This window comes from Phaenicophaeus curvirostris, chromosome 2, assembly GCF_032191515.1.
Source record: "Phaenicophaeus curvirostris isolate KB17595 chromosome 2, BPBGC_Pcur_1.0, whole genome shotgun sequence".
In the NCBI taxonomy this organism is placed as follows: Eukaryota; Metazoa; Chordata; class Aves; order Cuculiformes; family Cuculidae; genus Phaenicophaeus; species Phaenicophaeus curvirostris.
In genome coordinates this window covers 4,595,807-4,612,769 of record NC_091393.1, presented here as the reverse complement: position 1 = coordinate 4,612,769, position 16,963 = coordinate 4,595,807, and the positions used below count along the sequence as shown (strand labels likewise).

Here is a 16,963-nt window from a genome sequence, read left to right as displayed (position 1 = left end):
TGGCAGTTGAGTAATCAGGACAATCAAGTCTTACATTCATTAGGTCTTGAGTGCTCCCAAACTTGTCAAAAGGCCTGAAAACAGAAACATGTTCTTTGTATCTACATGGGTCCTTGTCCAGTGAACGGATTTTAGAGGTCCTTCAGTCACTGAAACCCAGATTCTCCTCCCCCAAGTGTAATTAATTGCTAAAGAAGGAACCCTCCAACAGACCCTGCTGCCTTTCCCTTTGACAGCACATTCCTGCACGTCGGACACTTCCGTATCTACTGCACCTCTTTCCAATCACCCTCGTTCCAGCTTCAAGGATTTCTCCCAGGCAACTTATCCTCTCACATGGGTCTCAGAAACGTTGTATCTGTTCCCCGGTCCTTCAACATCTTAGCTTTCCCTACCAGATGCCACTATTCTGAACTTATAATTGTTGCTTAACACTGACAGGTACTGCAGAACACACAGGGAGGAGGGGAAATTAATAAATAAAAAATAAAGTCAAACATGCTTTTTTTTCCAGAATCAGATGCTTAAACTTTGTCCATCATGACAGAACGTAAAATATGTGTAAGGACTTTCATTAAAACAGAGCATACTGCATAAATAAGACTTAGAAGCTTGATATTTGCTACTATTTCAAGGATAGAAAAATTAATCTGTATCAGCTGAAACTTCCACAATGGACATTTTCAGATATACACAGATAAATTTTCCTATTTCCATCATGCTGCTGTCCACAAATACCTTACAGTAGAATGGAAGGCCTGCAGAAGTCTTCTGTCAAAGGGAAAAAACAAAAGAAGTCATGAACTAAAAGCAAACATGCAGGACTGGCGAATATATGGCATAGTACCAATGCAGGAGAACGGACAAGTCTACCCTAAGGTCAACAGCTTTTGCAAGAGAGACTTCGTAGTGAGAAAAGATTTCATTCATTTAGGCAAAAAGTAACAGATTCAGTCCCACTGTGACACCCTCCGGCACAGATCTATGTTGGCAATACACATGACCTTTCTCCAACACATCCAGATCACCACCTGACACTCTGCTTAAACACTTCCATGTATCTACTCTAACTTTCCCTACAGAAACTCAAGCCTATTTTTTCCACCAATCTGCCACACACTGAACCATGAACTTCTAAGAGAATGTGTCTCATTGACTTCTCCCTTGGTGCCCTAGAGAGGATTATCAAGCAGTAGAAGAGCTCTGGAAAAATACAGCACATCTGGAGGTCCAGGTTCATCAAACCACGAGTAATAGCCTTCTTCAGCAAGCAGTGTCTCTAGTTCTCAGTCTTTGTAATAAAGACTGAGATATTTGTAAATAAACAAATAAAGTCTTTGTAAATAAAGAGAAAAGTAAAGGAATTACACATAGCAAAACTTTTTACACTCTCGTGAAATTCTATATTACATACCAAGTGATGATGAACAACAAGACCAATGACTGTTTTCCACTCTCCTCGTCATACTGTTTTCTTTTCATCAGCAGCCCACCAATATAACTTCAAAGGAATTCACTGTTGTGGAAAACCTCAAGTCTATCAGGTTGATTTGATGGTTGTCCCTCCCTTGGTGGCACCGCACACAAGAACACACCATAGCAACTGCTCTGAGTCAAGGTTGGTACACTCCTTCCAAGAGCAGGCATATTCTTAATATAGCCATAACTGCAAATGGAGAGTGAAATCTCTTCATCTAGGATCAGCACTTTAACACTTAAATGGACTACATGTAATCTGAATGGGAGTGAAGACTCCACAGCTGGATCAAAAACGCTTAAATTTCCAGCAGGCTCCAGTAAAAGCTGCGTTCCTTCTGTTCTGCACGTCATGGCCATCCCTTTCAAATGCCTTCAGACAGTCAGTCCTGGTTTGAGGTTGTTTACCAAAATCGACTTCCCTAATAAGATTGTCTGCATTTATTCCAAGCTTAAGATGCTCAATAAACTATTTAACCCAAAGAAAACTGAAACAGAATCCAAAAACATACTTGCAAAGAAGTCAAAGTAATTCTCATTTCCCCCTTGCCCATCTTTGACTTAATTACGTAGCTCTCAAAAATTCAAGCAGAATCAAATGACTGAAGGTAGGCCATTGTTTGTCCTCAACCCTTGCAGATACACAGTAACAGCTGATCAAAAATGTTGCAATAAGAGTGCTTTGATAAAAGCCTTTCACCAGGAATGTGCAAGAAAGCCTTGGTCTTTACACTGCTGGCAAAGAGAGGTAGTAACATCTGTATTATTCTCTCAACTGATGGAAGAAAATGAGGACTTTAAGCTAAGTTTTTCCATTCAGCTTTAATGGACTCAGTTTTCCCATTAGATTTCTCTCTACTTCATTAAGATAGCCAGGAACTCACTCTGCTCAAATTGCTAATACTAAAGAGTCTATACTTCTATGTAGTAAAAAAAAATAACATCCCCCATTTTCCTTCCTTCACTGTGAAGGAAAATATAGTCTACTAGTTTCTGGACTGAGAAACATATTTGCAAGGTGTGTGTCAAATGAAAGCACATATTTAATGTTTGTTTTGTTTTTTTTTTTTGTTGACCTAATGTTGCTGGAAAGCATTTTAATGGCTAAGTGGATTCCTGAGTAGATCAGGTTACATCAGAAGAAAATACATAATAAAAAAGATTCTTTGGAAAAGTGGCTTCTAGGAAAAGTGATCAGATTTCCCTCCAGCCAGACAGATGAAACCTTTCCTGCAATATGCTGAGATTTCTTGCGTTATAAAATTGAGATTGGTTTAGAAAGTGAATAAAGCATTGTGTGTGATTTAAACAGGAAAAATAAATGCCCTGTCCCAAGAAACTTAGAGTGGTGTTAAAAGCCAAAATGAAAAGTTTCAGACAGACTAACAAGGAGAAACTCAAGAGTAGAATATGACCACACCTTTGCTGAAATTGCAACTTCTGCAACAAATACAATCATGATATGTGATACATCCCACCTGCTCTTACCCAAGCAAGTGTTCTGTAAATAATCTGTGGGCTACCTACAAAAAAACATCTGTCTGCTAAGATATCAGAGATGTTTCAGCACATTAGGTTCAACATAACCTGGAACGTGTGCCCCTCGCCACAACTGTGAGTTTGCAAATACAAAAGGCAGGGAAGACTGATCCCGAGAACAATTCCAGAACCACTTAGATCAAGGTGATAAGCAGAGTACACAACAGCCGAATTACTGTGGGGGGAATACACAGCAGATTTTCATTTCTGCTTTGAGAGTTCAATTCTGAAATACCAGAGAGAGCAGATAGGACTCCAAGGATGCTCAGGGCATTTACAATAGCAAAAGATATAACTGCCCTGCTCACGTGAACTTTTTATGGGTTTCTCAAAAATGACTGTGTCCCATGAACCTAAAATTCATTCTTCTGTAACAGTTATCTGGACAAGGAAAAGCTGTTTCCCTGAAGATGTCAGAACAAGTTATAAGTAAGGATGCAAATAGCTAGAACTTAAGTTCTGTGTAACACATAGGTGAGATACAGCCCTGAAGGTCCCTTATCACACTCTGATGTGTTGATAGTATCAGCAGTGTTTTGGGTTCCTTCATCTGAGATTCACAGGGAATAAAAGGCAAAGCCAAAGAACCATCTCTACAAACAAGAATCTTGGGGTATTTTACATTCGGTGCACTGCCTTTCTGGTTTCATCCCCCCTTATCGCGATGGAGGGATTTTAATTTTCCATCCAACAGTTTGATCCCAATCTCAGCTGCCAGTAAATAAACCTGCAACTTTCCCCCCAGGATTACGCTTCCAGAGAGCCTACTGCCTAAATACAATTAAGTTCCTAATGGAAGCAAAGAGAGCCTTTTACTTTGTCCATCTTCCTTAGTTTGCTCCTCTGGTTGCAGAAGCTTTTGCATTTATAGGCTTCAAGACTTTCAGAAAGATAAAGGTACCTTGCATGCAGCAAACACAGCTGAGCTAAGTAATATTGAGCCAAGAATTTTTCTCGGAAGAGCATCTAGCAAAATTCTGAGCAACATGAAAGAAATTAAATTAAATGGAAATAAATGGTGGGAACACAGAAGGCAAAATGCTGTCACTGGTACTTCTGGAACTGCTCCCAGCCAGAAAAATAATCACAATATCTCACTTGTGAGAAACAATCTAATCAGTGTTATACTTTATCTGTGGAAAACGAGAAAAAAAAGAATCACAAAACAATCTCCAATCTACTAAAGAAGTAATTACCATATAGCAATAAGGACATGTGCTGTACAACATCACCCCAAGTGCTGCCACACATTCCAAGCTGGTTAAGAATCCGGTTTTGAGATTTTTATAAAAGCAAATGAATAGATGGTGTGACTATAACACAGATGCGATAAGGGAAACAAATTAGGTTAAGGCAAGACCAGGAGAGAAGAACAAGCACCAATTTGTTCTTTTATATTCCAAATTTATATATCAATGTTATTTTTGTAAAAGGAAAAAGTTGAAAAACTTCTGAGAAAAGTATTTCTGACTTCAAAGCTCCTGTTTAAACACACAAAACTCTTCCTGTCTGACAGCAGCTAACTGTTAGGAGTATTAGAACATTTCAAAAGGGCTAACACCAAAGAAGCCATCAGGGAATCACCAAAGGTAAGCCTTCTGGGTAAATAAGAAGGAAAAAGAAACAGTAAAGAAAACATCTTCCTCATCATAGAAGCTAGCTACACCTTATCCATCAATCTGACACAGTATGAGAAACAAAGAAAATTCTCTTGGTAGGGTTCAGCTCACACCACTGTTAGGTGCAGTGTCCCCATCACATCTGTGTGGAGCTCTGCCTCTTCCACTACCAAAAGAAAGATTCATCGTTGTCACCAAACCTGAATTACACAGAATTTGCACCATAGTCCGAAGTCTCAATGATACGCTAGTATAATAATCATAACACAACACAATACAAAAAAGGAAGCGATTTCCTCACCACATAAAAACTGAGACTACATACTATAATACTCCCTTTATCTCAGATTATTAATTTTTGGTTGGATTTTCTGCACTCCGGTAGTTCATGTAAGAAATTTATACATGGATACTAATGTATATTTTAATTTAACAAATTACCAAAGATTCCTCACCAGTCAAGGTGTGAGTGGCACTCATCTCCATGTGTACAAATCTCCATGGGCAAAAAAGATCTCCATGTGTAAAGACAGCAGCGTCTCTGACATTAATGATTTTTTAAAATTGTTTTATGCAGAGCAGAGCGATGTAATGCCTTCTGCATCTAAAGCACTAAAAGATGCGGGAGGATAGAGAATCCTCAAATTGTTGGAAGTTGGTTAAACCATAATGAAAATGCTTCAAAATAACTGTCATATTTTAAGCATTAGAATTATTTAGGAACAGTTACATTCTATTCTGAAAAATAAATGCTTCTTCATATTCCACAAAGAGCTGATCCCACCTCTAAGACTAAATAAAGCAGACCTAAGACAGTGTCATACAAAGCTTTAACTGACAGTAGGATTCAATGCACCAATAACAGAAGAACACGATTAAAGACCTTTCTTTGAACACTTGCATAAGTTGTTCTTTCATGTGACTGAAGCATAAAGTGAGCAACAGAGCAACACACTGGCCAACTATGTGGGCTACTGCCACTTTTCTAGACGAATATAGGAAGTCCTCTTGAGAAATGACTCTGGTACACCAAGTCTTTATAGAGCCTCTTGCAGGTTAGAAGCTTTTGCATACAGCAAAGTCTTGGATGAGCTGGTGTTTTAAATGCTAAACAAAAAGAAAAAATATTGTTTGGCTGGACTAGTACAATCCACTAAGCATAACATTTAAACAAGTCTCAAGAGACTTTTTGCTTTCAGCTGTTTTGACTCCATTAATTTGGCATTCTTTTTAAATCAAATTAAGAACTGGTGAAAAGGAACCTTTCTAATAACCTGTCCTTTCTACACTGGTGTTCAGAAAGAAACAGGCCCAGAGACAGATAAAATAAAGCAGCAGTTTAAGATTTTTAGGTAAGAAGGTGATATAAATTGAGTATCAAAATAGTCAGAAAGGGAAAACAAGGTTCTAAGTGCCCTTTGAGTAACTGGGACATGGCATTTTTTAACAAAAGAAAACAGTCTGGCAGTTCTTCAAACACAAAATATGATTTAAACACAGAATCACCTGAGACTACCAGCAGGATTCCACCTTCAAAACAATGATTCTTAGTTAACATCTCAGGGAATATTTGGAAGTGAAAATAAAGGATCAAGAACTGAAGCAGAAGAGACAGTGTTCTCTTAAGTCTTCATATTCCCTTCATAAAGGTGAGCAAATGGACAAAGAAAAAATACTGCATACTCCGTGTGGAGAAAGGGTTCCTTCACCTTCCCTTCAAGACACTGTGCATAAGATACATTTGTGTCTTTCAGAAAAAATTAGGAGACAAATCAAATAAATGTTTGGCTGAGGAAACACAAGCCAAAGGAAAAAAGTACCTCTATCACTTCTTTAGCATCAAGGCTGGCAAGTACTAAAGATGCAGCATAGATAACTGGTTCTGAGGCTCCCTGAGAAAACCTCCTTGTAACCAAAAATGTTGTTCATCTAGGTAGGCAAAACAGAAGATGCTCCTATCTACAAATTAAATAGCAGGGTCATAAAGTACATACCAGAAAATTTTCTATTAGTATTTTCACTTCCATCTTCTTTTACGTCTATGAAGAATTTTCTCTTTCTTTGTTTTTTGGTTTTGTTTTTTTTTTTTAAGTGTACCTTACTAAACACCTCCTTTGGTTAACATTTCTTGAGCTTTCCTCCAATGCGTCTTGGTCTTTACACAAAACTAAAAATGTGTATTGTTTTGTGAACCAAAACCTAAATAGGAGTAGCTTATTACTCAGAATTATATTCTTGCATTGCCTTGCAGTACATTATCTTACTACTACTCTAACACAGTGCTATCAACACTTACAAAAATCACCTCTACATGAATCTGTGCTACACCATAAAATAAAAAAGTAAAAACGGAAGTTCGCACAGTAATTGGCCAAAAGTCATTTCACATTAGATGCTAATTCAAAAGTCTTAAAAGCTCTTTGCCACATACCATCCCATAAATAAGTTCTGCATTACAGTGCCAAATGCACTCCTACTTCTGAAGCTAGATGGTCTATTATCATTACATTGACCTATGACTGTTCCTTGAATTCAGATGTTTACTTTAGAGCTATACACTATACACTCATTAGAGAGCTGTAAAATGAACAACTACTCTAAACAACAACAGATGACAGAACATATACAACAGATTAATTGGGAATTCTTAATATGTAACATGACACCTGATTTTCTAGGGTTTATTCATGAACATCTATGGCCTACTGTTAGGAAGCATGGGATACTAAGTTAGACTTAAAATTATGCATTTTAGCTGTACCTGTGAAAGGCAAGTCAGGGAAAAACCACCCAGCATCCAAGCTAATACTGCTTACACTACCAATGCATGCATTTCAGAGGAATACAGTATTTGTTGTCATATTATTTTCTATAGGATGCATTTTGTTAAGTTTTTCTTCTATCATTTCTCTTTGCTTTATAGTTTTGGTATTATTTAATCTCTTTTTGATGTCTACAGAGCACTTTTATTTCATATACTGATAGCTTTCATATACTGACAGCTTTTCCCAATGTTCTTCTTGCTTTTCCCACCCCAGCTGGAATTTCATCCAGAGTTGCTACTATGAGAAAAACTAACAGGATCAAATCAACTTCTTTTAGTCTATGAAGCAATTGTAAAAATGAAGAGCAGCTCATAACCTTTGGTCAGATCAAAACCAAAGATCAGACAAATGGCATCACCTTTTGTCTGACTGTTCTGTCCTTCTGATTTTTGCCTCATGTCCACATGAGTAATTATAGTGCCTGATTATACTGTATGCACAACCTAAAGCATGCAGAGAGAGGAGATTACGACTACTTGAAACACATTGATATAGCAATCATGAATCCTCGGCCTCTTCTACACAATCTCTTTTCTTATTGGAGAAAGAGAACTCAGTACTGCCATTTCAAATGTGATTTTTGTATATACATAGTAATTACTGTTCATAATTCCAACACTGAAACTACCTTATTAAACTAATTAAAATTAATTAAATCTGATTTTGGGATCTGTATTAATTCCTACCAAAAAAATCCACATTTCTGAAGTTGCTCTAAAAACATAGAATAGTTTGAATCATAAAATGGTTTGGGTTGGAAGGGACCCTTAAAAGTCATCCAGTCCAATCGTCATGTGACCACTGTTTTAAAAACATGCAGAAATAAAGAAAACGTTAACAGGTTGGAAACAAACAGTAAAATAACAGGAAGTAAAATTTGCTAAACAGGATTATTTGTAGCATTTAACTTTTTACAGGAAAACATAATGGAGAAAAAAAAAATTACCTTACTTCAGCTGGTGGATTTTGTGAGTAAGGATTTGCAGAGCATGCCAAAATCCTGACTACAGCTCCAGGATGATACGTTTCCAGAATGTGCACTGCGGTGGGATAAACTGGCTCCTCAAAAGCAAGTTCCACATAGTCCTGGCTGCAGAAGGTGGGTGGCGTCCTCTTGAATGGCAGCTGAGCACTAGGGCAATGATCCCACCAGGTCCCATAAGTCCGAAAGACAGCAGTCTGAGTAAAGTCACCAGAACTAGGGTACACATTTGGAATACCTGCTAAATTCCACATGGTATATGACATGCTGTTTTCACTGCCATAATGAGAGCTGAAATCCAACACTTCTTTGGCATACTGAACTATTTCAACGTTGATAGGTAAGGCTCGGGTATTTGATTCGATAGCCCTCCGGCTGTTCATTTCTCCTCTCGTCGCTGTCCTAGCTCGGCGCCGAAGGCACATGTAGTAAAACATGCTCAGAACTGTTAACATGGGAAACACTGGTGACATCTAGATATGACTCAGGAAGATGCAAAAGGTCAGGAGTCCTTTATAAATTGCATTAACCGCTTGTGGTGTTTTGGAAAAGAGCTGATAAAACAGAACAAATAAACATAGTGAACAGATAAAACGTTCTTAGAAAACAAATTGTATGCTTTCAAATATCCTCTTAAAAGTACTGCTACTAAAATATTAATAAAGTACTACACATAATGTTAAGATAATTATTTAGCTAGAAGCCATGAAGGGTAGCTTTCCATTTACTTTGTTTAGAACAGGAGAAGACTATAAAGAAATATTAGACAAAACTAGCCCTCAAGCAACAAAAAACCCTAAATGGTTAAATTAAGCATTATTTTCAGGAATTTATAAAAAAAAAAAAAGTCTTGCACTTATTTATGGATACTAAATCAAGTATGACATGAAATCTGGCTTTTACAGTAAACAACTGTAGAAGAGTATCTGAAGGCACAGCTAAAATTATCTGTCGTATAGTTTTAAAATACTTAAACTAAAAGTGACTGCAAACAAAGAATTCAGGTACCTAGTCAAGCTGCAGGAGTACATAGCTTAACAAAATAGAAGTTATTTCACTGCTTGTATTTTGCAGTAAGACTGCTCCTAGGACCTGAACTCCTTCATTTTAAGCTAGCTCAAGTATATCTAGACTATGCTATAATCTGGAAAGTAAATATACCCTTCAGAGAGAGCTCATATAGGAATCTAGACAGCTACTGTAACAAATTGTTTCCTCTAATTTGTTCCCATAACTTGTGAATAGTTTTAAGAGTGAAAAGAGTTTTGGGCAGTTAACTGAAAAAAAAGTTCCCATTGCTTCTGATAGCAGGGCACTAGCTTGAAAGTCTCACAAAAATACTGTCTTTACCCTTTGAAGTTGTCCATGACAGCATTCATCAACAACAGAAGGGTCACCAGCCTCCTAATGGGTGCTCAGAATTCATTAACGACATGATCTTCCTTTAAGCCAGGCAACAAAGTGAGTCTCCAAAAGAATTCTGGCATCAGAAGCAGAAGTCTTCATAGAAAGCATTTTACATCTGGTAAGAGAAAACATTGTCATTTATATAACAATTCAGTTAGACGCAAAATGTATTAGATCTGCACACAAGGCCACCTAAAAAAAATCAACACAAAACATACTGATAAATAAGGATATCAATGGGGTTTCTATGGCCTATATCAAATTACACGTAAAACCAAACAAGTAGGCAGGTTTAACTAGTAGAAAAAGCCAAATTAAAGGTCTCTTCACTAAAGATTTCTATTTACAACAGTGAAGAAATATTTATAGCTGAATGTTATCATCAGGACACAGAAGGTCGGTTTCGTATTGCCTACTAATAAAGATCCTCTTACATATGTTTGTCCCATATTTAGCAGCTACTCCATATCTGTGTGATGTAAACTGTTAGTTTTACCAACACACTACAAAACGTGGAATGTACTTCCCAATTTCTGCTACCAGCACACAACACACTTGGGCAAAAACAGCACTCCAGAACTCACATCCTCCAGTACCACAGACTGTTTCTCAAACTGACCTTTGGATTAGCTTGTTGATGGGATTTACTAGGAAAGAATAAGGAGCAGTACCCATAACCTGTCAGCAGCCAAAATAGGGATGACTAAGCATGTCTCAAAATAGAATAAACGTTTCTTCAACAGCTTGTACTAGAGTTGCCAGTGAGATTATCACAGTATACATAACTGTGGTTATCACTAAATCAGCAGAGGTGACTCTTCTACTGCAGAAGACGTGTCGGACAACAATTAACATGATATCTCACACTGTCTGGGAAACAGATTACTTATTTAATGTTTGCAATGGTTACAAGTCAGACCATAGAGTTTTTGGAACTATAAGCTTAAAGTAGGGTAAATAATTAAACAAATGGAGATGAACTAAAGTGACTTCTGTATGCCTCTTTAAAAATCCACTGTGCAAGGTTTTGGGGTAAATTGCTTACTTCCCATACTTAGAAAATGCACACAGATGTACAAACAGCTCACTCTAACTTGAATATTGCCAACAAGAAGATGCTTGCAGTAACAGATAAGGACAGGCTGCACTATCTGACCCCCTTACTCGTGCCAGTGAGAATTTACTAAGTGTTCACTTCTCACTTTCTTGCCTTCTCTATTATTAGCTTTTTGTTTAGTTCCCATCCTTCATTCAGTTTCACATGTTGACATAGCTGTCAACAACATGAATTACTCCTGACATTCCGTGCAGAAGGGAATGCCTAAGATGATATGCTGGATCCACTTCAAGCTCTCCCAGAATGCCAAAACCCAATAATGCCACATTTCACCCAAAGATCCTGTTGAATCACCTTTTAGAACAGGCACTGAGGAAAAAAAAGCAGCACAACCTCACATTACTCTTCCTTAAAAAAACAACCAAATCCCAAAAACACAACTCCAAACTGAAAACTGCTATTTTATTTTTTGAGCATGGAGCTGCTGTAAGATGTAAGTGAAGATTACAGATACATTCTCCTTCTGGATTTTTCCCTTTTGAAAAGAAAAAAAAAATATATTTACAGAACATGCCAAGAGACATTACACTTCAACAAACTTACTGCTGTCAAGTCCTGGAAACAAGAGTATACCAGCATATACACCAACTTCTAATTCAAAATTTCACTGATTAACATGGTTTGAAGGCTGCTCACAGAAATTATGGCTTTCCAGAGCTCAATTCTAAGAATCATTCAGTTGGGCTACTTCAAGATGAGGTGCAAATCGCTTATCTCACATACGCATGCTGCACAACCTCATGTCTGTGCTGCAAACCCCAGTCTTGCCCTGGCCACAGCCCACAGCTCTTACAGCACTGTCCTAAAACCCAGCTGTGCTCCCTGTCAGCTTGCCAAAGACCAGTATAACCGCTGTCTGGTTTGGAGCTGGACATCAGCTAGCCAACCAGTTTAAGTCAAGTCTAACAGAGTAGATAACTTGAAAACATGCTACAGGCTTTCCTCTGCAGAAACATTAATTTTATATCCATGACACTGGTGTCACTTTGTCAATTTTGGCTCACATCAAGTCAACAAGCTCAAAAGTTACTAGGCATGAAGAAACAAAGCAGAGCAGACAGCCTTCAGGAAAACCTAAAAGCAATACAAGTGAAGAAAACTACTTTTAAAGAGTTAAAAGCAACATAGGATTTAGTAGTTTATAGGAATTAGTAGTAGCTTAGTTGCATCTCTTCTCTCCAGTGATAGGCAATAGGATGAGAAGGAATGGCCTCAAGTTGTGCCAAAGGAGGTTCAGGTTAGACATTAGAAAAAAATTTCTCCACTCGAAGGGTTATCAGACACTGGAAAAGGCTTCCCAGGGAAGTGGTTTATAAGATGGGTAGATGAAGTGCTTAGCGATATGATTTAATAGGGGACAGGTACAGTTGGACTTGATTTCAAAGTTCTTTTCCAACCAAGCAATTCTATGATAATAAGTAAGGGGAAACAAACCTATTACAAAATAAGGATAAACAAACATCAGGACCACAAAAGAAATAGAAACCCTTCTTCTGGCACTTTAAAAGAGGCATTGAGAACTGTGTGTAGTTAAAAGAGAAATAAAAAATTGCTTGGGAGGTTGAGGGATAATGAGCTAGCAAAAGAACTGCACTAAATGCAGATCAGTAGGGCCAATGATATAGAGAGTTTTTTTCAGGTACTACCACAGGTCAAACTGATTTCCAATTAGAGGGATCTAACTTTGCAAAAAAAAAAGTTAAAAATGCAGACTCAGGCGTGTGCAAAGCATCAAGATAAGCAGCTATGGAACAGAGCAGCTCATGTGCATGCAAACTGCCCTCTCCTCAAACAGCCTGATTATTTTTAAGACATCCACCTGGGCCTATGCAACTATAACTTCCAATCTCTGGCAGCATCATTGTCTTGTTGCATATTATTCAATTTTTTTTTGTACAGGCATAATTATGCCAAACTGAAACTTAATAACTGCTTCTTTTAAAAGTGTCTTACTATCTTCCTTGCAATCAGCAGCCACCTTATTTTCTTTTATTTGGTTTCTTTCACATCATTTTATATTTTTTCTGTCAAGACAACATTCAATGGACTGAAACAATGCTACTGAATACCAGGACCTGCCGCAGCCACCACAGACCAGTGTGGTCAGCACAACAGTTTGATTGGAAACAGAAAGCAATGCTCTATGAACATACAGAGACATTGTGAGGTGCTCCCTGACACCGACATGCCCAATTTGCACTTCCAGACTGGATCCCATGCCCAATCTCCTGGGGCTACCAGAGTTGGGCCCTCCCATCTCCAGCCCTGCACAAACCCACCCCTCTCTGCTTCACTGTCATGTCACCTCTCCAGCCGGCACTGCTGGGAGCCAGATGAGGCCTGGGGCACGTCCAGCCAGACACCAGCCACCCTCGTAAGCAAGTGTGATTATCAGTATGTCCCATCTCCCCAAATCAACTGGCTGCCAGTTAACACAAAGTCAATGCTGGCTCAACAGCACAGTATGACTGCAAGAGCCCCAAGTCAGACTCGGGCAAAGGGCTGTGGAAACGTTACCTCTAGTTTCCTAAGACACATGGGACTCCAGAGAACCAGACTGGGCAAGACCTGGAATATAACTTTTAAGAGAGACACCACTCTCTTTCAAAACACATTCCAGTACATCAGATTATTTACAATCTCTCTGACTCACATCACTAATTAACAGCTACTTCAATTATATGGGAGAATTCACTTTTTCTATACTATTAACCCTTCTTCCCTTCATGCTATACACACAGAAAGCCTTCTAAAACTGTAACTCACTATTTCCTCCTTGCAAACAAAACAAACCATGATAAAGGAAAATGCCTGATGGCTTTTCTACAGATTTCATGGAAACAGGTACTACTAAAGGATTCAAAAGCACTAGATCTGTTTGGTGTATTTTGCCTCTTTTTACAGGCAGCGGAGGCACACAAATGTATTTTCCAGCTTCCAAACAACCCATCCTGGTAATGATTATAGTACCTAATCATCTTGGTGGTTTTTGCAAATTCAGCTCCCCAGTATTAACAATTTTATCCCATGAGCACAGAAACAGGACAGACTTACATAGTTATTCCCAAATCAGAATGCTAAGCAAAGGTGGGAAATAGAAAAATACTGGGGTTTGGAGGGGCTGCAAAGTGAAGGACATGTGGAAAAACATAACAAGTAACAGATATGAAACACAGAGAAAAATTAAAAGTTGGCATATTTAGTGCAAGAGCTGTCCTTGGCAACATAATTGCTACACAGGAGTTCATACTCTTTCAAGAGAAGCAAATGTTGTGTACACAAGTCATGTATATACCAGCTTTGATTTTTAAAGCCAGAAAGGTAATAAGTTCTCTTTACACCAGCTTTGCTAATCTCACACATGGGAGTACTGTGCAGAGTTTTCTTTCATTTGACTATAAAAGAAACAGCAACATTGACAAATTACAAAGAACATATAAATGACAAAAACGATAGGCTGTATTATCTCTGAAGAAAGATTAATGCAATTTAATATACGCGTCTTAGATAAAACATGTGAAATGGCAAATCTCTTAATTATCTTTGCACGTTAATGCACAGAGGGAATACTCAAACCTTACATTACAGGCTAAAACAGAGGATTTTTACCACAGGTTAGCATCTCTTGCTGTTAATTACCCAGATTATAGCAACATCTACACTCAACTTGTTGAAACTAGAAGCTAATATTAATTAAAAATTAATAAGTTCTTTCAACATACTTTAAACTCGGCCTGACTTGCTGTGTTTCTTCCCAAATGAAGTGTTCTGGCAATAAAAACATAGGCATTTTACGTATTTGCAACTTATAAATTCACAGTTTGAAAAAAAATGGAACATTATGACAACTCTATCTAGTTAAAACATTGCTTGAGTTCCCATCATAAGCATCAAAACACGTAAAATCCAAGAATTTCAGATTACTTCACCGACTGACTGCTCCTTCCTGCTAGAACTTATTGCCTGCTTTGGCATCGCAGTGTAACAGAGACAAATATTCTCTGGGCATCGCAAGGGCCAGGTGACCACCCTGCCTTCTGGAGGCTACCTTCACATATAACAGAAACACATGTTCTCAACACGTGTAAACCATAAGGTACCCCCTTTAAAAATGACTTATTCTAAACTACGCCTAAAGTCACCAGCAATATACTGCTTCATTTTGAATGACTGCCCTTCCACCTATGATTAAACTCTTCTCCACAGGCTAAAAACAGTATATATCCCCATTCAATACTATTTTCAGTAAGTAATTCAAGTATATTTGTCTTCTCATTTTTTCTTTGCACAACACTGTACCACCCCTCCACACTGTCACCATCCTCACTACATGGATTACAGCTATCGGGCCATGCAGTTATCTCCCACTGTCCCCTCATCAACCTGCACTGACAATAAATAACAACTCACACGAAGTGAAGCACCTCAAATAACGCACCTAAAAAAAAATTTATATATATAGTCAAACCTGCCTGTTAAGCTTTACCCTGCTTCTGTTGTGTTACGATCAGGCAGCTGAGGAGATAAGGTGTAACTCATGCAGCATGCCTGTAACCCTGCAAACAGGTGGTCCCTGTGGAGAGTATGATGGTCCCAGAGCGGCCAGGGATCTGCGGGGAGCTTAGCTGGTCCCTGAGGAGAGCAGGATGCTCCCAGAGTGGTCAGGGATCTGTAGGAGGGTGTAGCTGGTCCCTGTGGAAAGTAGCTAGGGACGTACAGTGGAGTATAGGTGGTCTCAGCAGAGAGCAGAATACTCCTGGAAAAGCTTGGGATCCATGGGGGGAGGTAGTTGGGCCCTGTGGAGAACAGGATGCTCCTAGGGATTCAGGAGGAATGGTTGGTCCCTGTGGAGAGCAGGATGCTCCCAGAGAGGTCAGGGATGACAGGGGCCGGGGAGTGGGGTTCGGGGGGATGGTTGGTCCCTGTGGAGAGCAGGATGCTCCCAAGATTCAGGGGGTTAGTTGGTCCCTGTGGAGAGCAGGAGGATCCTAGGATTCAGGGGGGATGGTTGGTCCCTGTGGAGAGCAGGATGCTCCCAGAGCGGTCAGGGATCTACAGGAGGGCATAGCTGGTCCCCGTGGAAAGTAGCTAGGGATGTACAGTGGATTATAGGTGGTCTCAGCCGAGAGCAGGATGCTCCCAGAGAAGTCAGGGATGCGAGGGGGGGGGAAGGGAGTGGCTGGTCCCCGTGGAGACCAGGATGCTCCCAGGATTCGGGGGGATGGTTGGTCCCTGTGGAGAGCAGGATGCTCCCAGGATTCGGGGGGATGGTTGGTCCTCGTGGAAAGCAGGATGCTCCCAGGATTCGGGGGGGATGGTTGGTCCCCGTGGAGAGCGGGATGCTCCCAGGATTCGGGGGGGATGGTTGGTCCTCGTGGAAAGCGGGATGCTCCCAGGATTCGGGGGGGATGGTTGGTCCCCGTGGAGAGCGGGATGCTCCCCGGGATGCAGGGGGCCGGTGCCCCGCCCCGGCCTGCCCGCTCCCTCGGCGCCCCTGCCGCGCTCCCCTCCTCGGGACGGCCCCGCGCCCCTCGGGCCCCCAGGCCCGGCCGCCCCGCGCTGCCCAGGCCGGGGCCGCGGGGTTCGCGCTCGCGCTCCCGCCACCCCCGCTCCCTTCCCCGCCGGCCGCGTCCCGGGGCGGGGGGGGGGGGGGGGGGGGTGGGGAGGGGCCCCGGTGGGCAGCGCGCGCCCCCACTTCCCGCGCGCAGCCGCCACCCCTACCCCGTCCGGAGGGCGGAGCGGCGCGCGCCGCCGCGGCAGGGGCAGCCGGAAGCCCCGCACGGCGGGGGGGGGGGGCGGGGCCGGGGCGGGGCCCTAAAGACCGTCCAGTTCCGCCCCCACCCCACCCACCCCGGTGTGGGCGGGGACAGCGCCCGCCGGGTGGGCCCCGGCCCCGCCTGGAGCACCCGCAGGGGCGGGGCTGCCACGGCTTTCCCGGGGAAGCGGGGCCGGGGCCTCCCCGCTCTCAGCGTGAAGAAGTTCCTCCTAATGCCTAACT

The 16,963-nt window shown here is 40.8% G+C and overlaps 1 protein-coding gene across 4 annotated transcripts in view; it reads right to left on the bottom strand.

Moving 5' to 3' along the window:
- FBXL4 (F-box and leucine rich repeat protein 4) overlaps positions 1–16,739 on the bottom strand; it is a 67,784-nt gene extending 51,045 nt beyond the window's left edge. Inside the window, exons 1-4 of one of the 4 annotated variants that reach the window (XM_069851146.1) lie at positions 16,687–16,718; positions 14,688–14,733; positions 9,792–9,963; positions 8,406–8,995 (exon numbers count right to left, since the gene is read on the bottom strand). In XM_069851146.1, coding sequence (XP_069707247.1) covers positions 8,406–8,914 — 509 coding nt within the window. In that variant the 5' untranslated portion in view covers positions 8,915–8,995; positions 9,792–9,963; positions 14,688–14,733; positions 16,687–16,718. Of the gene's footprint in view, positions 1–8,405; positions 8,996–9,791; positions 9,964–10,467; positions 10,702–14,687; positions 15,162–16,686 lie in introns of those variants that run through there. The other 3 variants (XM_069851145.1, XM_069851147.1, XM_069851148.1) reach the window with 3 other exon arrangements.
- Positions 16,740–16,963: the final 224 nt, after the last annotated feature.